The sequence below is a fragment of the Myxine glutinosa genome, chromosome 1 (genome assembly GCF_964187855.1).
Source record: "Myxine glutinosa chromosome 1, kmMyxGlut1.1, whole genome shotgun sequence".
Taxonomy (NCBI): Eukaryota; Metazoa; Chordata; class Myxini; order Myxiniformes; family Myxinidae; genus Myxine; species Myxine glutinosa.
In genome coordinates, this window is record NC_136261.1 from 421,899,684 (window position 1) to 421,927,268 (window position 27,585).

The 27,585-nt window shown below is 43.3% G+C and overlaps 1 protein-coding gene across 1 annotated transcript in view; it reads left to right on the forward strand.

Annotated features, from left to right (window-relative positions):
• The first annotated feature begins 4,381 nt into the window (after positions 1-4,381).
• The window catches only part of LOC137412341 (E3 ubiquitin/ISG15 ligase TRIM25-like), a 64,232-nt gene continuing 41,028 nt past the window's right edge, over positions 4,382-27,585 (forward strand). The window contains exons 1-4 of the mRNA XM_078786607.1: positions 4,382-5,038; positions 5,813-5,908; positions 7,934-8,179; positions 16,545-16,599. Of these exons, the coding sequence (XP_078642733.1) occupies positions 4,484-5,038; positions 5,813-5,908; positions 7,934-8,179; positions 16,545-16,599 (952 nt within the window). The 5' untranslated portion in view covers positions 4,382-4,483. The remainder of the gene's footprint in view (positions 5,039-5,812; positions 5,909-7,933; positions 8,180-16,544; positions 16,600-27,585) is intronic.

Genomic DNA, 27,585 nt, shown 5'->3' on the forward strand with positions numbered 1-27,585 from the left:
ACTCAATTATGTGATACAGATCCAAGATTGACCCCACTTGGCCCCAAAAACATCTTTCACTCAATTATGTGATACAGATCCAAGATTGACCCCACTTGGCCCCAAAAACATCTTTCACTCAATTATGTGATACAGACCCAGGATTGACCCCACTTGGCCCCAAAAACATCTTTCACTCAATTATGTGATACAGATCCAAGATTGACCCCACATGCATGACAGGGGCTTGAAACTATAGGGGCATGATAGGACCTTGCAATCTTAAGCCAGCCACCTTAACCGTTTAGCCAACATCTGGTTTTACTCTTCCATGAACCTCAATCTTATATACAAAAACAATTAGTTAACCCAGAGCTAGAGAACACTAGAGTTCGGGGAATTTAAAAATAGCTGCCATGTTGCTACTCAAGTGTTGACGTGCGGTGTGGCGTTTATTTTTTTAATTTTTTTTGTATACTGAATCGAGGCTTGTGAAAGAGCTGACATTTATTTCACAAACAAATCAACCAGACAAACAAAATATACAAAAAGACGGAGCGGAAGACAAGACGGGGAGAGAAGGGGAAGCACACAACCACAACATTTGAGAGCAGGGAGAAGTGTGGGAGGGAGAGGGCTTGGGAGGAGGAGGCGTGGGAAGGGGGGTGGGGGGGGGGGAGAGGTATAAACCACAAGGGGACCGAAATTAGCAGGGGTAGAAAAGATTAAGGTTTTGGATGGGGGAGGATAAGAGATGGTGGTGAACAGCTGTTTTAAAGACCTGGAGGGTGGAGTGGGATTGAAGAGAGTGAGGGAGTTTGTTCCAGAGGTGGGAGAAAAGAGGAATGAAGGAGTGAAGGTGAGCAGAAAGTCTTGATTTTGGCAGTTTAACCATAAGAGGGTTGCAGGCAGATCTTGTGCGACCTGTAGGAATATTTGGGGGACAGAGCCCAGAGAGAGCTGGGGGGGGGGGGGGCAAGGCCAGAGAGGAGTCGGTAGAAGATGGAAAGACCACCAATCTGCCTGCGGTGAGTGAGTGAAAGGCCCTTGGAGTTAGCTTCATCACGGGAGATTCCAACGATTCTGAATGCTTTGGTTTCAACAGCGTGAAGCCAAGCTAGGTGTGAGGCAGGAGCACCAGACCAGAGGGGAGAGCAGTATTCCATAGAGCTGCAGATGAAAGCCTTGTATGTGGTGAGGTGCTCAGGTGTGCCAAGGAAGGACTTCGCACGACGGAGGATGCCCAGTCGGCGACTGGCTTTGGAGGCCAGATATGAAATGTGGTTTTCCCAGGAAAGATCATGGCAAATATTGAGACCCAAAAGCTTGAGTGACAGAACTTCTTGGAGAGGATTATTCAGAATGTGGATGGGAGGGTTGTCCAGTCGGTCTTTTCGGAGAGACATCGTAAGAGTGTGAGATTTATCAGGATTGAAAGACATGTTCCATTTGTTTGCCCAGTCTGTGATTTTGTCCAGGTCTGCATAGAGTGAGGAGGCTGCAGACTGACGATCTGAGGGATGAGGAATGGAGCGACAGAGAGTAGAGTCGTCAGCAAAGAGATAGAGAGGATTTTCAAGAGAGTCAGAGAGATCATTGATGAAGACCAGAAAAAGCACAGGGCCCAGAACACTACCTTGGGGAAATCCAGCCTGAACAGGAAGAGGAGATGAGAGAAACCCATTCAGGGCCACAAGTTGACTACGACCAGAGAGGAAGTCCGCCAGCCATGCGTGGAGATTTCCATGGATACCAAAGGAGGAGAGTTTGGTGAGCAGAGCAGGGTGCCAGACAGTATCGAAGGCATGTGAAATGTCATGGGAGACAGCTTTAATTTCCTGTTTGGCATTGAGGACCTCCATCCATTGTTGAGAAAGCAGAAGCAGCATGTCCAGAGTAGAGTGACCAGGTCTGAAACCAAATTGATGATCAGAGATCAAGCCATTGGAGAAGAGGAAAGATTTCATATCTGAAGCAATGATGAATTCCATGACTTTGCTGATAATTGGGAGAAGGCTGATTGGTCTCTAGTTGCTAGGATCTGTTTTTGCACCTTTTTTGTGCAAAGCGGTGATGTTGGCTGATTTCCAAGCAGATGGCAGATGACCTTGAGCAAAAGAGATGGTGAAGATAACAGAAAGAGGGAGTGAAAGAGCGGAAGAACATGATTTTAGGACCCGTGGGCTGATGCCGTCAGTACCAGTTGCAGAATCAGAGTCAAGGGTTGACATAATCTTTTCCACCTTGTCAGGAGGAAAGGACACAGAGTCCAGGAGCAGCTGGGTACGACTGGATACGGTGGGTACAGAGAGGGATGGGTTTGGGACACAAGATTTAGAGGCAAACACAGAGTTGAGGCATTCAGCTTATATTGGAAATTGGACAAATTACCTTATATTGGAACGTACCTTTGAGACATTTTCACCTTTTAAATCCCGTATACCTTTCAGACCATTACAGACCTTTTACCTTCGACTCTTTAAACCCTCAGACCCCTTCAGCCCTTTAGACCTCAAAGACCTTAACAAACCTTTGGCTTTAGACCCTTCAGACCCTTCAAACCCTAAACATCTGAGAGCTTTAACTTTTGTTCCTGAAGTCTCTTTGGACAAATTAACCCCTCAAGACAGTTAAGACCCTCAAGACCCAATTAGACCCTCAAGATCATTTCGCCTTCAACTACTTTGGTTCTGCTGTTCGTGTTTCTACCCTCTCTCTGCTGTTCCTTTTGTCCTGTCACTTTCTGATCCATTCATTGTTCGAGTACGAGCTCCCGATCTCCCACGAGCCTCGACGATGTATACAAAAAAAACTGCATTTCTCACTGAACCCTGATCTTCATTACTCCATTTGACAATAATCTTCATCGAAATTTAATTACTGCCAGCATTTCAACTGTTACCCACAATCCCTCTGTTTTGTGATTCTCTCTTCCCATCAAAAGTAAGTGTTTCATGCTGAAAATCCAAAATGGCAACCAACACATTATATCCATATCAGTGATCCTCAAACCTTTTCAATCACATACTCCTTCGTTTTAACTGTTTAACTTACACGACAAACACACACACACACACACACACTTTAATACCCTGAATCTGAATGATAATTATTCCTCACATAATTGTCACCTCCATCACTTAAGGTAGACAGAGTATCGATATGTTTTCACCCCTGTCTGTCGGTCTGTCTGTTAGCAGGATATCTCAAACCGTTATGGACGGATCCAAACGACATTTGGTGGACTGGTTGGTTGTCTGACCAGGACAAGTTGATTCGATTTTGGTGAAGATCTGGATCCGGATATAAGAATTCTTCAAAGTAATTCTTCACCATTTAGATAGAGGGCCAAAAACAATATATAGCACGATATTTCAAAAAGTTTCAGAAAAAACATGGTGGATGAGTTGGGTCTGTGACAATGGAATAGTGATTAGATTTTGGAGAAGATCTGAATCCGGATCCGCATCCGGCTTCGAGAATATGGTTACCTTTTTTTTAGGTACTCTTCACCATTGAGAGAGGGGTCCAAAAACGATATATATCATTATATCTCAAAATGTTGTGGACGAGATATGAGAAAACTTGGTGGATGAGTTTGGTAGGTGACAACAACAAGCCAATTAGATTTTGGTTTAGGTCCGGAGACAATTCCAGCCTATCAGTGGACTACAAAACTTATAAACTTTTCAGCCTGGTGGAGGTATGCGTTCTAACGAGGTATGCGGAGGTATGTGTTCGAATGAAACCATGCTTCTAGTTATCTATCTATAATGCCAGTAATCTCTGTGTGTATGTTTGTATGTTTGTTTGTCTGTGACCGCTGTTTCTCGACAACCACGGGTCCGATATACTTGAAACTTGCCAGGTATATTGCTGGGGACCCGAGGATGTGCCTTTTCAAGGTTTCATATTAATCGGAGAAGTACTTACCGAGCTATGTCCAAAAAACGCTTCAACCAATCAGAGAGCAGCGAGCTATCGCGTGTGCCGAACGTGGCGAACACACTCTGCCTCGGACGGCACATTTGACAGCGTATTCATTTATTTCACGTTGGAAAACGATGTTGCCGCTATGTTGGCGTTAAACTATGTTTTAAAACTAATGAAAACCATTTCATGTAAATAGAGGGGGGGGGGGGGGGATTGTCACTGTACTCGCAAGCCGTTCGCCGTTCGCTTTGGCGTTGCGAATGAACCAAAACATTTCATGAACCAAACCATTTCATGTAAAGCGTTCGCCGTTCGCTTTGGCGTTGCGAATGGACCAAAACATTTCATGAACCAAACCATTTCATGTAAATAGAGGGGGGGGGGGGATTGTCACCGTACTCGCACCCACGTACCCACGTACCCACGTACGGGCATTGCACCCACGTACAGGCATGCCCTAGTTTATTTAAATGTAATTATAGTTTAAAAAGCTTAACTTTTTCTTCTTTTCAATCTCCATTTGCAGGTTTTAATTCAACTCTGCTTCACACTCTTCTCTGACCCCAAGGAGATGGCTTCTTCTTCCTCTGATATGGGAGATAATTTGGATGCACTCACCTGCTCAGTGTGCCTTGCGGTCTATGAGGAGCCTGTTGGTTTGCCATGCGGCCACTCGTTTTGTCGTGTGTGTATAGAGACATACTGGGAGAGGAAGGAAGAAGACACAGCCTGTGTTTGTCCAAATTGCCGTGAGGTTTTTGCACATAAACCAAAACTCAAGAAGAATGTGACCATTGCCTACTTAATGGAAAATATTGTGAATGTGAAGAAGGGAGGCACTGGCGGCACTGAGAGTCGTTGTGAGGTTTGTAATGGAGAGGCAGCGAGGAGGTGTGTACCTTGTGAGATCCTCTGCTGTGTGAAACACCTGAAGCCTCATCAACAGAAAGGGCACAAACTGGTGGATCCTGGAGTGAAGATTGAGGAACTAAGATGTACAAAACATGGAAAGCCAATCCTACTCTATTGTAAGGATGATGAGAGCTTGATGTGCGTCACGTGCATGGGTGGAGAACATGAGGACCACAAAGTTGTTTCTGTGGAGATTGCTCATTCTGAACTAAAGGTGAGTAAATCAATGAAAGTGGTTATTGTTTGTGTTATATCCAAAATGTTTTTTTAATGTATTGGGCTTGAGGTTACACCTGAATTTTTTTTTACTTTCGGATTATCAATTATCGATTTCTGATCATCTTGTTACATCATGTTAGTGGAATATTCCTAACAAATGTGACATTTCTGAGAATGAGTGTCTCATTAGAATTGTTTATCATGTGGTGTTGTTGATCATTCACCTGTACAAGCCGTAACGAGGAATGAATAAGCTTTTCATGTGACCAACTGATAAAAAGGTTAAATTGTTGATTTTACATTAACATGATGAAGTTTCAGAAGCCACCACAAGAAACTCAGTTTGTTTTGGAATAAGGAAGAATATTCATGGCCCAGAGCAACTTTCAATCTTCCAACTTAAACATTAAAAAAGGCAGTGACGTCATATAATCTCAGTTCAGCTACCTGCCACAAAATTAAATAATTAATTTAATGTAGAGTGATGTAATCATGAAAGTTTCAGTGCTTCACCAAACATCGACCTTGAATACAGTTGAGAAACAGTTTTTGTCGTTAATGTCGTTCTGCGACTTTTCCTTGTGCAGCTGTAGATTTAAAAAAAAGAGATTATTTAGAAAATTTAATGAAGGGCAATCGTCTTCACTGTGATTTTCTCACAAATGTATATAATGTGCAGTATTTATCTATTTATGTGCAGGATGTTCCTTTTTAATCCACCACAGAAGTTCACGATTCTTCACTTCTGTTGTTTCTTTATTCTGTTCAGGGTGTTTTGGCTGCAAAGTATCCTCACGTGTCACAGTCAATGGAGAGCGTTGCATCCCAACTACAGCAGGTTCAGGAAGAGAAAGAGCAAACAGAGGTGGGAATCACCAAGGAATGGGTGTTCTTGGAAACTTAGCAAAGGTCATGTCCACCACCCCGTTCCCCATTTAAAAACTGAATGCACTCGAGGGAGGTGTTCGGTCATTATGTTTCTCTTCTAATAAGTCGTGGTTGTTTTGTGATGTGATGTACGATAACAAAAGATTCAGAAGAGAAATACCGATGCAAACAGCATGAAGCAAACAACAATTAATCCAACAATTGTACGTATGTCTGCATGTTTGTATGTGTATGTGTGAGCTAACAACTTAGCCAATGTGTTACTGGCACATGTTTTTCAAACGTTCTCAGGTTACTCATGAGAGGTCAGGTGCGAGAAAATAATTCCCCCATTCTCCCAATCCATGCCCAACCTTACCCCCTCAACCCAACACCCCAAGGAGAGGATCAGCAGACAACACCAAAGCTCGGGGTTATATAATTATCATCAGTTTAGATTTGATTTAGATTTGTGGGAATCTTTGTCAATTTGATCACTCCTATGTAGAAACAAAATACATCCTGTAATAATGATAATTGTTCGTGATAAATCATGAGATTAAAATAAATAAAAATACACCAAACAATTACATATTGTGATGGAAGTCACTGGTTACCGATCCTGACACCAAGTGACTGCCAATGGCTCCCGAAGTGTGACGGATGTCGCCTCCAGATAACTCCAAGAGGATGGCGTTTCTCCAAGAAAACCCTTTAGTAGAACCCTTTGGAATTACCCTTTAGAATAACCCTTTTAAACCCGTTATAATTGCCGTTTAAATCCCTTTATAATTACCATTTAAAACCCATGAGAATTACCCTTTAGAATTACCGTTAAAATCCGTTTAGAATTACCCTTTGGAAGTACCGGTTAAAACCCATGATAATTACACTTTAGAATTACCGTTAAACACCCTTTATAATTAACGTTAAACACCCTTTATAATTACCGTTTAAAACCCATAAGAATTGCCCTTTAGAATACCGTTTAAAACCCATGACAATTACCCCTTAGAATTACCTTTTAAAACCCATGAGAATTGCCCTTTGGAATTACCGTTTAAAACCCATGAGAATTACCCTTTAGAATTACCGTTTAAAACCCATGAGAATTACCCGTTGGAATTACCGTTTAAAACCCATGAGAATTACCCTTTAGAATTACCGTTTAAAACCCATGAGAATTACCCTTTAGAAGTACCGTTAAACACCCTTTATAATTACCGTTTAAAACCCATGAGAATTGCCCTTTGGAATTACCGTTTAAAACCCATGAGAATTACCCTTTAGAATTACCGTTTAAAACCCATGAGAATTACCCTTTAGAATTACCGTTTAAAACCCATGAGAATTACCCTTTAGAATTACCGTTTAAAACCCATGAGAATTACCCTTTGGAATTACCGTTTAAAACCCATGAGAATTGCCCTTTGGAATTACCGTTTAAAACCCATGAGAATTACCCTTTAGAATTACCGTTTAAAACCCATGAGAATTACCCTTTAGAATTACCGTTTAAAACCCATGAGAATTACCCTTTAGAAGTACCGTTAAACACCCTTTATAATTACCGTTTAAAACCCATGAGAATTACCCTTTAGAATTACCTTTTAAAACCCGTGAGAATTACCCTTTTGAATTATCGTTTAAAACCCTTTAGAATTACCCTTTATAATTACCCTTTCGAACACATTAGCATTGAACACGGTGGATTAGAAAGGTTCGTCTTCTTCATTTTTTGATTGACGGACAAAACCAAATGTGGAAACGGCTTCACCGCTTAAAAATTGAAATAATTAAATGTTAATTTAGACTTATTAGAGGTTGAAATCTCCGATTGGTTCCTGGACTCAATCATCTTTGTAGATAAGAGTGCCCACTTCATTTTACCTTCAAAACCCACACATGGTACCAGTGATCTGATCCCATCAGCCATAATCCATTGTTCCTTTTGTTAGTTTCTACATTTTCTCTAAGAGTTTCTTCCTGATTTTTCAATAATTCAAACAATGATTCTTCCCAGAACTCCAGCAGAGATGCTGAGCACAGTTTGGAGGAGAAGCGGAGGTTGGTGTGCCAATTTGTGAATGAATCTGTGGATCCGATGAAGAGTGAAATCAACAAGAGGAAAATGGAGAAACTTTCTCTTCTTGGGAAGCAGAGGGAGAAACTGAAGCAGCAGATGGCATCTCTACGTCAAGGAAAATCCACAATGGACACAGCACTCCAGAAACTGGAGGCTGTTTCTTTTCTACAGGTGTGCTTTATCGTAAACTAGCAGGCGTTTACCCCCAGCGTTGCCTGGTGATGTTCTAATCCTGTTGGCATTTTGAAGAAATCAATTTGGTTTTTTCTCTATTTTTGTGAGTGTCTAAAACACTTGCCTGCACCCACTAAGGAAAATTGATATTTAATATTTATTTAACTAGTACACCCACTCACCATGTGAGCAGCAGAGAGTCATGTTATTATCCCTATTATTGTAACGTTTGTGGGGGTAGATGGGGGAATCCCATCATAAAGGCAGCACTGTATAGTTGTAGCATGGGCCATGGACGGGTAGGAGACATCTCAATGTGTTTAAGTCGAGAAAACTGTGAGCTTAAGATTGTGTACATCTCACCACACGGTGGGTGGTTTTGTGTTAACTAGGTAGGGTCTAAGGCTAGTTTCTCCCAGTATGTGATTACCCCCTGTGGCCTTTCCCCTACGTTTGTACATTTACAAGGCCAGCCATGCAACCACCCCCATTAAACAACGATGGCTGTCCACGGCATGCGGACAGAACCCGTACATTCCTGAGCGAATTAAACCCCGCCTCCAAGGAATCGTAACCGGTGGGCCATGCCCCCGAGGTTCTTCATTGGTGGACGACATGGGGTGTTTTGATGGAGCTCGACCATTGGTCGGGGTGACGTCATGCAGAAGGTGCGGGTAGAAACGACGGTTGGGAAAAGAGTCAGGCTCGAGGTCAGATAGTTTTGGCATGGAGGAAGATGAGCATGTCTCTCTTTTGGCTCTTGTGCTTGGTGAAGGAGCTGGTTTTTCTCTGTGTGCGCTTTGAAGAGGAAAACTGAGAAAGAGTGGTTTGGACAACTTTTATCGTGAGGAGGAGGGATTGGTGGTGGTGGTGCTCTTTGGGGGAGCTGGGGGCCGCTTTGTGCTTGCTGGCCTGGAATTGAGAGGACGTTTAGCTGCCTGCATCACAGCTCAGTGCGCTCACGTGGCTGACAGCGCAATTTTGGGGCACTTCGACACGCAGTCCTTTCGTCGACCAACCTTCCCAGTTCACGACCACAAAGCGTCTAAAAGTCCTGGTTGAGACAAGAGCTGAGTGCCGGCCGACTATAAGCAAACATTTATTTTATTTTCTATTCTCCTTGTGTGTTTTTGTGACTGAATGAAGACGTCTCAAATTCGGATTTAGTTTTACCTCACCTTTCATTTGCACCTCTTTTGTTTATTCTTATTAAATTAATCATGTGGCATTTTTCATTTATTGTGTTCGTTTGTTCGTCGTGGGTTCCGGAATAAACCCATATGTTTCGTGTAGATAAACGTCTCGCAGCCTTTCATCTCACACGTTCCAGAACCACCAATAATTTGGGAGTTCGCCTCGGGAGTAAACACGATCGGCCATTCGTCACCCAGTGGCCTAAACCACTGTCTTAAACATGACATTATTATTGCTAATTATTATTACTATTACTTATGTTAGATCAGGTCATTGAAAATATCAGACCGTGCCTCATCATTCTAAATTCTATAAAATAAAATTAACTTCCGTAAGGGTGTCGGGTGGGAGGGTTGGGGGTCAATATCGCAAGTCAAAAAACCCCTTGTGGAGTGGGGTTGTAACATCATTAATATGATGTCATTGCCGTAAGTGTTATTATTACTTTTGAATGAGAAGCGGCCTTGGAAAAATGCCACAAAAATCTCCTTGGCAGAACTCCATATTAGTGGCAAGAAGGGTCGTGTTATTAACCGTTGTGGGGTATATAAACTATAGTGGATCTACGATCAGATGTGTTCGGCTGCTTTTCGAATTATCACGTCATAATGGAGGCACCTATGACATCATCATTCACTTACTTTATTCTACATGGAGAGTTTTTTTTACAATGAGCCATGTCTCAATCTTTTCCACACAGCACTTTTGAAGATATCGAGGTGCAAAGATTTTCGTTTTTTCCAAGATCCCGCCCGTACCACATGATCTATGACGTCATAATTGCCATTTTAATATTTTACAGGCCGAGGCATTCCTATGGTAAAAATGTCCTGTCAATCCCTCCAACGACTGCAGAGAAAATGATTTTTAAAGGAAGTAAATCTGAAAAATGGCAGTGGCACAATCATTGACATGGCATGAGATGCAGAATTCTAGAGTTTCTTCTTCTTCCAATAATAACTTCTGGCTTCCAGACCATACAAGCAATCATGTTGAAGTTTTCAACACTTAATCCTCTTGATGTCAGCGTCATTACATTAATGTTTCAGGTCAATTAATGGAGCAGTTCAAGAGATAGAAGGTGTTAAAGATTTTCATTCAATTAAATATTGCTGTCAAACCATGTGACTTAACACAAATTTCAAAAGACCATTTGAGCTTCCCGACATGGGGAACATATGTGTAAAGTTTCCACTCGATATCTTCAAAAATTATGGAGGAGATAGGTTTTAAGGTTTATGCTTCAAAACGTCATAACCCCTAAACCTGCGTTGCGCAACCTTTTTAGCTCAGGACCCAATAAAAAACCCAGGCATCCAGTCGCGACCCATCGAACCCCCCCCCCCCCCCCAACACACACACACACACACACACACACACACACACACACACACACACACACACAAACCGTCACTGAAATATCGATTGCTTATGACGTTACTATCTTGGTAAGGGTTCGTTTCCTCATCTTTGTACAGTAGTACAATTCGTAGCTGAACAATAAAGCAAAGTGACGACAATCATACCAAACACTGTCCTTATTTTGTTGTTATTTTGTATGGATCTCCACGACCATGAGAGAGAGAGAGAGAGAGAGAGAGAGAGAGAGAGAGAGAGAGAGAGAGAGAGAGAGAGAGAGAGAGAGAGAGAGAGAGAGAGAGAGAGACTTTTTAGACTTTTTATTACAAAAATATAAAAATACAAGCCAGTCGGTGAAGATACTATTCAATACAGGCACAATAATCAAAAATACAGAAAAGAAAAAGAGATAATGACAGGAAATCAAAACAGTCCAATGAACTAGAAAAGAAAAACAACAACAGAAAAACCAACCACACACTGATTCAATCCCAACAAACCTACAAATATATCAATAATTCATTCTCCTGCACCATGCAGATCCCATCAAAACACCAGATGTTCATAAACTCATCAATACATTTCTTTCTTCCAGAATCACAAAATTCAAGCTTGAGTCTTGCAGATATCAAGGCATTAAAAAATAACAAGACATCACATTGCCCAATCGGCTTTCCTTTCAGTTTTTCCTTCCTCGATAAATAAATTGCCATTTTCGCCGTGGCCACTAAAAACAAAAACAACATATGTACATGTTCTTTCATATCATTGAAACCAAAAATAAATGATCGCAAAGAAAAAGTGATCTTCATTTTTCCGGCCATGTAATTCAGCCATTGAAATAAAGGCACAAGCCTTGCACAATCAACGTATGCATGGAACACATCCTCTGTGTAAACACAGAACGGGCAACACGTAGATATGGGCGCGAAATGACTCACCAATTTATTAGATGGAATGATCCAGTGTATCATTCGCCACTGGAGATCACCTGTCCTTTTGCTTACCAGCTTACTGTATACTGATTCCCATGCAGGCTCAGATGGGAGTCCTTCCGGCATTAGCCCTTTCCACCTGGCCACTCCATTTAACGGTGAGTTCCCAAGCAGAACTGCAGTGCATAACCGATACAGGTCTTTACTACTGCATTTCTGAAAAATGTTTTGTCCCTCACTAATTGGGGGCACGTCTCCGTGACTAGGCTGTACCAATAAACCAGGAAAATGCCAGTCATTGGATGTCACCCAAACTTCCTGGGTCCATCTTAGTCCAAGTTGGAAGCTTTTCTTTACTATTCCCTTTAGTATTCTTCCGATTATTCTGTTTGACCATATTCCAGTCATATCGGCTATCTCTTGCACCGTCTTCCACCCCCAACCAGAATCATGGTGGAGGTCCAACACTTTGATTATGCCCGCTGTAATAAAGTGTTGATAAAAGTCTCGGCTTCTTGGAATTGCAGGAAACAGTAGGTTGTAAAAAAGGGGTTCTTACACGAACATGCTTGTAGCATAGGTTTCTTGCTGGCGACTAATCGAAAGGCTTTGCCAGGCATTCAGAAGGCTCTGATAGAATGATGGTAGATGAGATGTGTCGACATGTTGGAGTTGGACTAAGAAAAGTTCAAGGCCATATCCGAGCCCGCTTGCTTTTCGCAGCACGTGATAGGCCAGAAGTCGGCTTGGCAGTCGTTCCTTGTACAGCAACTGCTGTATGGTACACAGCCGAAAAGCCATGATACGACTTTTTATGTCGATCAGTCCCTGGCCACCTTCAGACAAGGGGCTACATATGACATTTGGTAGTAACCAATGGTGACCACTCCAAAAAAAATCCACGAGTAGCCTCTGCACTGCCTTTAGCAGTGCCTCTGGCGGCTGAAGGCAGATAAACCTATGCCACAGGGAAGAAGCCACCAAATTATTCACCACTAGAACCCTGCCTTTGTAGGAAAGGTGGGGCAGAGCTCGTTTCCACAGTCCCAGTCTTTTTTTGACATGCTCAACAATCCCGTCCCAATTTTTGAGGACGTAATGTGGAGATCCCAGGAAAACCCCAAGGTATTTGACTCCGTCTTCCACCCATTTTAACTTTGTTGGTAGATGCACAGGTGGTACCAGCACTCTTCCAGGTGGAGTGTTCTTGAGACAGGGAATCCATAAGGCCTTACTCTTGTCCCAGTTACACTTCAAAGAAGAAGCGAGGCAAAAAAGATTTCAACATTCAACAAGTGCTGGGATATCACTCTCCTTCTTAACAACCACACAGACATCTGCATAAGCCGATACAACTACTGAAGGACTCCCAGTGGATACAGTCACTCCTGAAATATTTTTCCTAAATAAAATTAGGAGTGATTCCATTACCAAGGAAAATAATAACCCAGAAACCGGGCATCCTTGTCTCACCCCTCTTTGAACCTGTACCGGAGAGCTGAGTTCGTTATTTATTTTAAATAAACTAAATATATTGTTGTACAACAAAGTCACGTAGGCCCTAAAATTGACACCAAAGCCACATGCTTCTAGCACCCGATACAAAAAAACATGATCCACACTGTCAAAAGCCCTTTCCAGATCCAGGAATATTATCCCAAAATCTTTTTCCAAGCAATCACATTCCATTAAATCTCTAATCAAAAAAAATATTATCATAAATAGATCTGTTTGGGATGCAGTAACTCTGATCATGGTGGACTAGATCACCGATTACCGTCTTCAACCGACTGGCCAACACTTTTGACAATATTTTATAGTCTGTACATACTAACGAGACCGGCCGCCAATTCTTTATCTGTCGTAGATCCCCAGTCTTTGGAATCAGCGACACCACTGCTCTTCTGAAGCTTAGTGGGAGTTCTCCAAGCACCAAGGATGATTCCAGGACATTCAATAATTCAGGGCCCAAAAGGTCCCAAAAAGCCAAGAAAAATTCTGCCGGTAGGCCGTCAATCCCAGGAGCTTTCCCCGAGTCCATTTCACTTAGGGCCTGCATTAGCTCAGGCAAAGTAATTGTTGAATCCAGGCCCAGGCACTGAGGCTCAGTTAGGGATGAAAGGTGAGAAGTTAAAAATTCCATGGTTTGCTCACAAACATTTTGTTTTGCATAAACTTTTGAAAAAAACTCTCTAATGCACACCCTTACATCTCCAGGGTTGGCAACCATGTTTCCCCTAAAGTCTTGTACAGAGAAAAGGGTTTTGGGTGACTTGTTTACAAAATCCATTTGGAAGAAAGATTTACTCGGGGTGTCTGATACCTTTAAATTGTTTATTCTTAATCTAATTAACAGGCCTGCTGCTTTCTCCTGAATCAGCTCTCTCAGTTGAGCCTTCTTTTCAACCAATAACCTGTGGTCTCTTCTGATATTATCTTTAGCCAGTTTACACTCTAACCGTATAATATCAGCTTCTAAACAAGCCATTGTTATATTTTTTACGTCAGTATCATTTGAAACAAACTGCTGACAAAACACTCTAATCTGAGCTTTTGTGTTATCCCACCATAATGCTAAAGAAGAGAAAGAGGGCTTTCTTGAAAGTTGGATGACCCAAAAAGCACGGAAGGCGTCTTTAAACAAAGCATCTTCGAGAAGACTGGTATTGAATTTCCAGTATGCACTTTTGCGTAAGGGTTGAGGGAAAAAGAGGCCCATGGTAACTAGATGATGATCAGAAAACAAAGATGGAAAATGATTTGGAGAGATAACCGCATTCCTGAACTGTGAGTTTATGTACCAACGGTCAAGTCTAGCGAAAGTCATTCTCCCATTGGCACATCGTCCCCAAGTATACTCAGATTTGTTGGGGTAATGCAGTCTCCATGCATCTAGCACACCCACTGCCGAAAAATAATTTAACAAATCAGTACTACCTTCGGGATGAGGTTCTGCTGTATTTCGGTCTATACTGGGTTTAAAGGTGCAATTAAAGTCACCCCCCATGCAGATACAATTATTGAGATCTATCGACTGCATGTGTCGAAATAAAGATGAAAAGAAAGCTCTTCGGTCCACACTCTCACTTGGTGCATAAACGTTGAATAGTGTAAACCGAAAATTATTAATGACCAGTTCCAATGAAATAAACCGGCCTTTAATCACCTCCTGGAAGAGGCATGACTCAGGTACTAGGCCTGGTCTAAGTAAAAAGGCTACACCAGCAGAAGAAGAAGACATGTTACTAAAAAAACATTGTCCTTTAAAGAGGCGACACCAGTCGTACTCCCCATTTTGAATTATATGGGTTTCCTGGAGTAAGAGTACATCAATTTTCTTGCACTCAAATAAACTTTTCACCTGAACCTGGCGGTTTTGGCTTGCACCTCCGCCATTCATATTTAAGGTTCCAAAGGTGATTTTTTTCATGGATTATCAAAAGGCATGAGCGGTTGTTGGGAAATCTCACTCCCTGCTTTTGTAACAGCCTTTCTAAGCCGATGAAACAGCGACCTTGTTAAATGAAATTCCTCCGGCCTCCTAATTATGTCCTTTGCAGCCTGGATGAATGAAATTAAATCAGGAAAATGATCTTTTATAATCACATTTCGGTGTCGGTAGGTGTCATTCAGAAAAGAAATAACGAGTTGAGGGGCTATGGATGACTGATCTGATGAAGATTGAGACAACTCAGTCATCTCAACTTCATCCTCTGAATCTGACAAATCAGAAACAGCTCCACCCGGGTCACATATATCAGTCTGCCCAGTCCCCATTTTGATGCCAGCCAAGTCCGAAGGTTTGCTGGAATGTTCTATGGTAGAGTCATCCTCACTCTGGTACCCGGGACATTCAGCAGGAGCTGAAATCTCGGCTTCACCCTCCTGCAGGGAGATGTTCACTGGCTCAGTTGACGAGCCAGTGTCATGATTTAGATCTTTTTTTTTTTTTTTTTTTTTTTTTTTTGTATACTGAACCGAGGCTCGTGAAAGAGCTAACATTTATTTCACAAACAAATCAAACAGACAAACAAAATATATAAAAAGAGGGAGCGGAAGACAAGATGGGGAGAGAAGGGGAAGCACACAAACACAACATTTGAGAGCAGGGAGATGTGTGGAAGGGAGAGGGCTTCGGGGGAGGAGGCGTGGGAAGGGGGCGGGGGGGGGGAGGAGGCGTGGGAAGGGGGCGGGGGGTGGGAGAAGTATAAAACACAAGGACACCAAGGACCTCCAGGACAGAAGTTGGTATTTCAAAAAAGTGGATTTGGGGTGAAATTAGCGGGGGTAGAATAGATCAAGGTTTTGGATGGGGGAAGATAAGAGATGGTGGTGAACAGCTGTTTTAAAGACCTGGAGGGAGGAGTGGGATTGAAGAGAGTGAGGGACTTTGTTCCAGAGGCGGGAGAAAAGAGGAATGAAGGAGTGAAGGTGAGCAGAGAGTAATGATGTTACTCTCTGATGTGATGATGATTGATGATTTGAATGATGATGATTTGATGATTTAATGATGCTGTTTGGAATGAAAATAGAGATAGTGAAAGAAAATAGAGAAAATAGGTGGTGGTTTTTGACACTTGGTTCTACCGAAACATTTTGAGAAATGCAAAGTTGCTGGCATGGGGATGATTGCAGCAACTACACCAGCAACAGAGAATAATCAAGGTGTCCCAGGTGTTGCTTTAACAGCAGAAGAGATATCAGCAATTGGTACCATGAACATAGTGCCTTTCATGCCGACATTCAATGTGAGACAATCTCTTATGAAAGTCTTGTGAAAAGCTACGTAACGTCGAGAAGGAGGACGCAACATCAATCATTGATGATCTGTGTAAGCGGTTACCAAGGATAGCCTAATATAAGATGATGCAGATGATTCACACCAGAGACCAACCATGACAGTCGTCAGTGTGGTTCTTGCCAATGAACACATGGATCCTGGTAACATGACATGTACTAGGGCATTGCCCGTACGTGGGTGCCCGTTCCTTGCCAAAAAAAAAAAAAACGCTACCCGTACGCTCTACCCCGCCCGTACGCCCGTAAACAAAAAAAACAACGCTCTTCGCTTCCGCCCTTCGCTCTGACTGAATTGGGAGAAATAATGCGCATAAGAAATCGAGAAATTATTATTTTCTCCGGAAGAAATCGAATTACGAACCGTAATGGGCTAATGGCGCACACGCTAGGCTCGGCTCGCTCTCACATCGGCCACGCCTACGCAACAAAGCGTTCTGTGATTGGCTGCCGGAAGTGAAGTCTTCACTGTCCGGAAGTTCGCAAATCGCAGTTCCGATGAATCGTTTTAATTTAATCGCAGTTTGAATTCGTTTTAAAACATAGTTTAACGGCAACATAGTTTTCCAACGTGAAATAAATGAACACGCCCTCAAATGTGCCGTCCGAGGCAGAGTCCCATCGCCACGCTCGGCACACGTGACAGCTCGCCGCTCTCCGACTGGTCGAAGCGTTTCTTGGACATAGCTCGGCAAGCACTTCTCGGACCAATACGAAACCTTGAAAAGGCACATCCCCGGGCCCCCAGCAATACACCTGGCAAGTTCAAAGCATATCGGACCCGGTCTTGCAGCGGTAAAGAGGAGCTTAGGGCTGAGACATTCCCAATCCACTCGGTCTCAGCAGGTAGTGAAGGTGGCGGCTCACTAATGGGCTCACCATCATCTTTAGTCTCACCATCTACTTTTTCTCCCAGGTTTTCGGTGCTGCCCGATAATGTTTCAGAATTAATTAATTCCTGTTCCTTCTCCCTGGTGTCAACACAGCTTGTGGACACCTGAGAAAGACGTTCCAGGGCGTCTGCACCCACACTGTCTTTATCCAACACTACCTTTTTCAAAGTAATGTTGGAGTTACAAGCACCAGGTGCTCTTCGTTTCTTTGTCACCACAATGGGATTTTCTTCCATCTCCTCACTGCACGTAGCATCTGCCACCACAGGTGGGTTATCTGGGGTTATTTCATTATTTACCGAATCAGCGGTGTTGTCGTTTTCACTAAGACGAACAGGAGTATTATCCCTACTCCTCGAGTGCGACGGAGCATCGGTAGGAACCGTTCGGGTATTTCGGTTTACGTTGTTTCGCATGTTAGAGACCGGGGTGTTATCTCTTTTACAATCAGCGTCACTATGACCTGCTTCACCACACCTTACACACGATACCTTCGGACAAAATTTTTTCACATGGCCAAAAGCTCCGCACTGAAAACATGTTAATGAGGCCGATGACGCATACATCTGGTACTCATGGTTGTTCACCTTTACCTTGAACGTGATGTTTAACCCCGTGTCATCGCCTCGATCCGGAAGCACCATATGCACCTGCCATCTGAAGCTCATCACATGTTTAACACGTTCATCCTGAGACCGGAGCGGAATCATTGTGATTTTAGACACAACTGTTCCGTATCGGGACAAAACGGACATCAGCTGGTTGCAGATTATAAATGGGGGTACGTTAGATATGACGACCCTCATCGACGGAGTGTCCATAGGCGACGCCAAGACAAAGAGACCTGTCTCTGTGGTTAAACCCGCACTTACAACATCGTGAACGAATTTCTCATCGGACACAAATACAACAACTTTTTGATTCATTCTCGACGCTGCTCGTACATTTTCACAACCGATTATTTTCCCCACCGACAAAACAATGTCCTCAGTGGAAGTTCCTTCGGGTGGAACACACACAAATGCATGCTTCCTTGTTAAGTTGTCGAACGCCTCTAACCGAGAGCGTGCATTCGCCATCCCAGCGAATTAACACCCCCCCACTTGTCCGAACCGGACAAGTAGGTACCAAAACGAAATAAATCAAACTAGAATAAATAATAAACGTGCAGTATAAGCACAAACAGGCTTACAAAGCGTCGTCGAAGCCGGTAGGCCGCACCCAAAATGGGTCCGCTCTCAAACCTCTCTCTCTTGAAGACAAAGGTATAGGAAGGATGAAAACAAAATGCCAAAGTACACAGGATGGAAAGGAGAGGGAGGGGGGGGGGGCAGGGGAGGGCAGGAGAGGAGGAAAACTCACAAAGAACTCACTACAACACAGAGCAGTTGCTCACAGCCGCCATGACGCCACACCCACCACAAATGGCCTGCAGGGGGCGCGAGAGAGAGAGAGAGAGAGGGAGAGAGAGAGAGAGAGAGAGAGAGAGACTTTTGAAGTCCTTTTATTATCAAAATAGTACAAAAATGTATTTATATCTTCACACCAATCAAAATTGCAAGAAAAAGCAATGAAATGAAAAGAAAAGGTAACAGAGGCATCACGGCACACAATTTGCCAAAATAAACCATTAACTTTAAGCAACCTACAAAAACATTACCAGTTGGTTCTCACGAACCTCGCACAACCCTTCATGACACCAAGTATTGGCGAATTCATCAAGATCGTTTGCATCTTTATAGAAAAAAAAACTCTAGTTTAAGTCTTGCTGACACAAGGGCATTGAAAAACAACATTACATTGCATTCCCCGGCAGGTTTTCCATTCAATTTCTCCCTTCTTGAGAGGTATATTGCCAGCTTGGCTGTTGCGACCAGAAACCTCATTAACATATTCTCCTTGCTTGGCTTGGCATCAAAGCCGAAAATAAAAGAACGCAACGAGAAACCAACCCTCATTCTATGTGCCACAAGACTAAGGCACCGAAACAAAGGAACCAATCTCACACAATTAATGAAGGCGTGGAACACGTCCTCCGTGCATATGCAGAATGGGCAACATGTGGATGTAGGAGAGAAATGGCTGATTAACTTATTAGAGGGGACTATCCAGTGGATCAGTCTCCATTGGAGATCACCAGATCTTTTACTTATGAGCTTGCTATACATGGAGTTCCATACAGGTTCAGAGGGGGGTCCCACAGGCAACAGTTTCTTCCACCGGATTACTCCATTTAGCGGCGTATCCCCCAGCAGTAACTTGACACACGATTTGTATAGCTCTTTACTGCTGGTTTCTTGAAAGGGGCTTATCCCCATGCTAACCGGGGGTAAGTCTTCCAACTTGAAGTGCACCAGTAACCCAGGAAAAATCCACTCGTCGTGCAATGGTTCGAGCTCGTGGGACCAGCATACTCTCAGCCGTACCCCTATTCGTATCACCTCTCTCACCACTTTTGCAGTCACTCTTTCAGACCGAATTCCTGCTAGCTCGGCTACTTCTCGAGCTGATTTCCACCCGCAACCTGAAACTTGCCGGAGGTGCCATACTTTTGTGATGCCGGCAGTTATGAAATGCTGGCAGAGGTCCCTACTTTTGGGTATGTTTGGGAAAAGCCGATTGCAGAACAAAGGCTCTTGTGCAAACATATGAATATCGTAGATGTCTTCTTGACGGCACACAGTGAGGTTCTGCCAAGCATTCAACACACTCTGATAAAAAACAGGAAGAGGAGATGTGTCGACTTGTTGAAGCAGGACCAAGAAACATTCGCGGCCATATCCCAGCCCACCAGCTTGCCGCAAAATGTGGGTGGCCAAAACATGGTTTGGTAGTTGTTCTTTCACCAAAAGTTTTTGCACAGTGCATAGCCGAAAGGCCATTATGCGGCTCCTGATGTCGACCATACTCTGGCCACCCTCGGCCAATGGACGGCATACAACGTTTGGCCGTAACCAGTGATGCCCTCCCCAAAAGAACTCCAACAGTTGTCTTTGCACTTCCTTCACCAAGCCTTCTGGTGGTTGCAGGCAGATGAATCTGTGCCACAGGAAGGAGGCGACGAGGTTCTTGACTACCAAAACTCGGCCCTTATACGAAAGGTGAGGCAGGGCTCTCCTCCATCTACTCAATCTCTTCTTTACGCGTTCAGCGACACCTTCCCAGTTTTTCTGGCTATACTGTGGGGATCCAAGGAACACTCCAAGATAGCGAACACCTCCATCCACCCACTTTAAACTTGCAGGAAGGTGTATTGGCGGGTCTTGCGCCATTCCAGATGCGCTGTCCCTGACAGAGGGAACCCATAGCGCTTTGCTCTTTTCCCAGTTGCACTTCAACGAGGAAGCTAAACCAAACAAATGTAGGCACTTAGCCAGAGCTGCAATGTCGTTATTGTTTTTAACAATGATTGCAACATCATCAGCATACGCCGATACAACAACTGGAGGATGATCAGGAGATATACTCATTCCAGAAACGTTATTCCTTAGTGACACGAGAAGTGATTCCATTACAAGGGTGAACAGTAAGCCGGAGACGGGGCAACCTTGCCTTACCCCCCTTTGAACCTGTATGGGAGAACAAAGCTCATTGTTCACCTTAACTAAACTGAATATATTGTTGTACAATAAAGCAATATAAGTTCTGAAATTATCTCCAAATCCACAGGCTTCAAGCACATGATTTAAAAAGACATGATCGATGCTATCAAAAGCCTTTTCTAAATCAAGAAAAATTATACCAAAATCATTCTGCACACAGTTGCCATCTATGAGATCTCTAATGAAAAATATGTTATCATACATAGATCTACCTGGAATACAATAACTCTGATCAGGGTGAACCAAATCGCCAATTACCCTTTTAGCTCGATTCGCCAGAACTTTTGAAAGGATTTTATAATCAGTGCATAGTAGAGAAACAGGTCTCCAATTCTTCATTTGTCGCAGATCACCAGCCTTTGGAAGAAGGGACATCACCGCTCTTCTCATACTTAAAGGCAATTCTCCATGAGTCAGTGATGATTCAAGAACATGCATCAGTTCTGGACCTAATAGTTCCCAAAATTCCTCATAAAATTCAGCCGGCAGACCATCGATTCCAGGGGCTCTTCCCGAGTCCATTCCAGCCAGGGCTTGCGTTAGCTCCTTGAGCGTAATTGGCGAGTCCATATCCAGCCGCTGGGACTCCGTTAACGAGGATAGGTGAGCGGTTAAAAGTCTCATTGTTTCCTCACAAACGACCTGTTTTGAAAACAGTTTGGAAAAGAAGTCCTGAACACATAACCGTCTGTCTCTGGGATTAACAACGACAGTTCCGCCAGGATCAATTACCGAAAGGATGTTCTTGGGTGCTTTACTGACAGAGTCCAGACGAAAAAAAGCTTTGCTAGGGGTATCTAAAACCTTTAAGTTCTTAACCCTTAGTCTGAGCAACAACCCTGCTGCTTTCTCCTGGATTAACTCTCTCAACTGAGTCTTCTTTTCTAGTAATAATTGGAAGTTCCTTGCATTATTATTTTTAGCCAGTTTACCTTCGAGCTGTACAATGTCAGCCTCCAAACAAGTCATTGTTATATTCTTCACATTTGTAATGTTAGCTCTGAACTGTTGACAAAACACCCGAATCTGGGCTTTCGTATTGTCCCACCAAAGATTAACAGAAGAAAAAGAGGGCTTTCTTTGGATTTGATTAGCCCAGAAAACTTGGAAGGCTTCTTTAAATAGACCATCTTCTAGAAGACTAGTATTAAATTTCCAGTATGCACTTTTATTTATTGACTGAGGAAAAAGAAACCCCATGGTTACTAGATGATGGTCTGAAAATATTGACGGAAAATAATCTGGAGAGACTATAGCGTTTCTAAAGGGTGAGTTTATATACCATCGGTCGAGTCTCGCGAAGGACACTCTTCCTCTGGTGATGCGGCTCCAGGTGAACTGAGGTTCATTGGGGAAAAGTACCCTCCATACATCTAGCAAACCCACCCGAGAGAGGAAAAGGGATAAATCAATACATGATTCGGGATGAGGTTCTGCCGAGTTCCTGTCCATTACAGGTTCAAAGGTACAGTTAAAATCACCCCCGATACACGTACATTGGTTTAGGTCAACTGTCTGCAGGTGATTAATCACAGACGCAAAGAAAGCTTTCCGTTCTGTGCTCTCACTTGGTGCATACACATTGAATAATGTGAAATGGAAGTTATTAACCTCCAGTTCAAGAGAGCTGAATCGGCCTTTAATGATCTCCTGGAAGAGGATTGACTCAGGTACTAGCCCTGGTCGAAGTACGAACGCAACACCTGCCGAAAGGGAAGACAGATTGCTAAAAAAGCACTGTCCCCCAAAAACGCGACACCAATCATATTCTACATTTTGGGTGATGTGCGTTTCCTGCAGTAAAAGTACATCGACGTTTTTGCGCCGAAACAAACTTTGCACTTGCGCTTGGCGGTTTGGGTTTGCACCTCCACCATTAATGTTCAAGGTGCCAAAGGTAATTTGCTTCATTCCTTATCAAAGGGTTTGATTGGGTGTTGCGAAATCTCAAGACTGGCTTTTGTAATAAATTTCCTGAGTCGGTGAAATTGTGACCTTGTTAGTGGAAAATCCTTGCCCTTTCTTGTTATTTCCTTTGCTGATTGAATAAATGAACCTAAATCGGGAAATGTATCCCTGATAACTACATTTCGCTGTCTATAGGTTTCATTCAAAAAGGAGAGTACGAGTTGAGGAGATATCATTGGCTGACTCAACTGAGACTGAGACAACTCAGGCACCTCCTCATCCTCATCAGATTCCGACAAGTCTGACAAGGTCCCTCCAGGATCGAGGATGTCGGCCTCCGTGGTCACTATGGGAATTGTCAGTATCTCTGGGGATTCGCTGGAGAGCTCCACTGTGCAATCCACGATGCCCTGGTGATATTTGTGCTCGTCAGAAGTTGAAGCCTCAGTTTCATCCTCTTGTGGAGCACAATCTACCGAATCGATGAACGACTCGGTAACACAGTTTTGAATCTGCATCGGTAGAGCAGCACTGCAGAGGGATGAGTCAGTCACTGTCTGCTCGTTCACAGTGACTGATGTCAATGATCGTAATGGTTCGTTCGAGGGTTTATCAACGTGTTCAGCATTGAAACTTATTTCACCCCTATAGCAATTTGCATCCACAGAGTTTGTACACGAACCTTCAGACATATTATCCTCAGTTGCAGCACCGGATTCACCATCCCTTTTTTCAAACCCGATGGAAGCATTAGGAACACATTGAGGTGTGTGTTCAGCTACACTGGCCTTCTCCAATACCACCTTTTTAGGATTACTGGTAGAAAAATTATCAACCGACGCCCTTCGTTTTTTAGAACCAATAATAGGGTCCTCCTCCATTCCTTCACTACATGAGGGAATCGCAGCAAAGGTTGTGCGAGTTGGGGTCGCTTCGGTTTCCGTGACAGGAAGTGAAGTGCGATCGTTTTTTGGACTCGGGATATGCGCATCGATGCTGCTATTGTTCGTCTCACTGCAGGAGGGAACAGCAGGAACCGGCACACTCACAGGATTAACTCCAATCGGTTGAATAGAAACACGAGTATTATCCTTTTTACAATCGGTGTATGCGTGGCCATTTTCCCCACACTTTGAACACGAAACCTTGGGACAAAAGCGTTTAACGTGACCAAAGGCTCCACAGTGAAAACACGTTAGTGAGGCTGACGAGGCATACATTTGATACTCCCGATCGTCGGATTTTACTTTAAATGAAATATTTAACCCTGTATCATCACCACGATCGGGAAGTACCATGTAAACTTGGCGACGGAAACTCATTACGTGTTTTATCCTCTCGTCTCGGCTCTTCAGAGGGATCATGGACATTCTTGACACAGCTGTTCCATAGCGAGAAAGGACTGACATTAGTTTGTCGTTTGGTATAAAAGGTGGTACGTTTGATACAACGATTTTCATCGCTGGAGTATCCATGGGGGACGCTAACATAAACACACCACCTTCTGTGGCTAAACCTGCACTCACGACGTCATGAACAAAGTTTTCTTCGGACAGGAAGATAACAACTTTTTGATTCATTTGTGAGGCAGCTCGGACATGCTCGCACCCGATTATTTTCCCCACTGCGAGTACCACATCCTCAGTGAGGACTCCTTCTGGTGGAACACACACAAATGCATGCTTCCTCGTTAGGCTATCGAACGCCTCTAACCGAGAGCGTGCATTCGCCATACCAGCGAATTCAACACCCCCACTTGTCCGAACCGGACAAGAAGGTAACAAACCAAAATAATCAAACTAAAGTAAGTAATAAACGTGCATTATAAGCACAAAAAAGGCTTACAAAGCGTCGTCGAAGCCAGTAGGCCGCACCCAAAATGGGCTCGCTCTCAATCCTCTCTCTCTCGAAGACAAGGGTACAGAACGGATGAAAACACGATGCCGAAGCACACAGGATGGAAAAGGAGAGGGAGGGGGGGCAGGGGAGGGCAGGAGAGGAGAAAAACTCACAAAGAACTCACTACACCACAGAGCAGTTGCTCACAGCCGCCATGACGCCACACCCACCACAAACGGCCAGCAGGGGGCGCGAGAGAGAGAGAGAGAGAGAGAGAGAGAGAGAGAGACTTTGACTTTATATCCTTTTATTACAAAAATATCAAAAAGTATATTTTGTAAAACGTATAAATACAACCATTTCACAAAGCATTTCACAAATCAGAGGTAAAAAAAACAAGCAAAAACATTTTAAAGGGAACATTTACATGAAGACCATTAGTACATCAAGAAAGGCAACAGGAAAAAAAATAATAAAGTGTTTTGCTCCTCACAAAGAAATCATATCATGCTCGAGGAGTGATCAATCTGTGATCAGCGCACCATTTTGCACAGAGCAAAGCGCATTATTCAATGCCCATATACTTTTGAAGATCAATACTTTATCCATATATGTATAGAAACAAAATTCTGTTTTAATCCGGGCAAAAACAAGTCCTTTAAAACAGGCCGGGAGGTTATCTGTACATCTGTAGGATTTTCAATTTGCATTTTCCTCATGTGATATATTGCTTTCTTTGCCATGGCAACGAGAAAGTTCGCTAGGGCCACTTCTATTTGGTGTGTGTTTGAGGCAAAGCAAAAAATGAAAGAATTCAAAGTAAAGTTTAAAGAAAGCTTCATGCACATTTCATGCAGCAAACCAAATAAAGGAATCAAGCGTGCACATTCAACATAAGCATGTGACACGGTCTCAAGAGCACCACAGAAGGGACAATGGTCAGATATTTCAGAAGAAAAAACATGCAAGAGCTTATTGGTGGGTAATACCCAATGTGCCAACCTCCACGACAGGTCGGCAGTTTTCTTTGGAATAAGTATGTGATAATAGGCTTTCCAGTTAGGTTGGAAGGGGTATTCTGTAGGCAAGCAATTGTGCCACTTCCTTGACTGCCAAGTTCCTAAGGAGGGCCGGATTGCTTTGACGCAGGCCTGGTATATTGCACAATTTTCCAGACCTGCAGATCCAAAACGTATTTTTGGTAAATATTTTATTATTGTACCAGAATTCATTACAGTGGGGGTGACTTCTAAATTTGGGAAACAGAGGCTTGGCTCACAAACAATTGGGCCATCACCAGTGCGAGGAGATTGCTCCCAGTGCACCTTAACTTTGCGGTATACGCTAAGTATTTCGCATAGCACAGCAGATATTATGCGGTTTGACCGCATGCCAACTTTATTTGCAAGTGCTGCAGCACTTAACCATGTCCTTGTCTCAATCATTAGATCAGCAACGTGATGGACACCATTCTGGACAAAATAATCAATAAAAGAGCGTTCCGTTCTTATTCTTTTGAAGAGAGAGTTGTAGAAAAGAGGCTCTCTGAAAAACATCTCTTGGGTGTAGGAAACATAATCACGGTCGACCATGAAAACACGCCAAGCATTCAAAATTATATTGTAAAATGGTGGAAGCAAGGACAGATCAATACATTTCATGTTCATTAGGAATAGACCAAATGAATAGTCTAGCATGCCGGCTTGACAGAGGAGGAGGAGAGCAGTGGACCTCAAGGCTAGGTCTGATGGACCATAGAGAAGCCGCCAGATTGAGGCGATGCCAAATGCCATAGCCCTGCATACGATGTCCACAAGACCATGCCCGCCTTCCTCTAAGGGAAGATTCAAGATCTCTGGACGAAGCCAATGTTTTCCACTCCAGAAGAAGTTTATTATTGTCTTCTGTATATTCAGCAGAAAGCGTTCAGGAGGTGGAATGGCTTTGATTCTGTGCCACAGTATAGATGCTGCTTGGTTGTTTATGACCAGGACTCGTCCCCGGTATGAAAGCAAAGCCAGCAAACCTTTCCATTTCCGCAGCTTTTGTTCGAGAGAGTCAGCGAGACCCTCCCAATTTTTCGCTTGTGTTGCTTCATCACCGATGTAAACACCAAGGTACTTCATTCCATTGAGGGACCAGGTGAGGTGTTTCGGGAGGACAGGCATAGGGCGCTGGCATGGGCCCATCCACATCGCCTGGCACTTGTTCCAGTTTACCAAAGCTGAAGAAGCTGAACCATAATAGTCCAAGCAATCCACCAGTTTCTTTATCTCATCACTATTATGTACGATGGCGCAAATATCGTCAGCATATGCAGAGACTTTCACAGGCCTTGTGAGCAAATTTTTGCATCCGGTTAAGATGCTGCGGACTTTGATTAGAAGAGGCTCAATGGTTAAAGAGTACAGAATACCAGATAAAGGACATCCCTGACGGATACCCCTTCCAACCTTTACAGGTGAAGTTAGCTCAGAGTTTACTCTGAGTATTGAGGAAATGCCATTATAGAGCAGTTTTACCATGGAAAGAAAAACAGGAGCAAGTCCAAAACACTCTAGCACCTTGAAAAGATATACATGACTTACACGGTCAAAAGCCTTCTCTTGGTCAAGCACAATCAAACCAAGATTGTCATTTTTTATTTTACACACATCCCAAAGATCTCTTAATAAAAAAATGTTATCGTGTATCTGTCGGTTAGGGATACAGAAAGACTGATCACTTTGAATCAACGACTCTAGGAGTGGGGCGATGCGTCGAGCTAGAACTTTAGAAAATATTTTATAATCTGAAGTTAGAAGAGAAATTGGACGCCAATTATCAATGAGCTTAGGGTCTCCTTTCTTGGGTAATAGACTAATGACTGCTCTACGGCAGCTCATCGG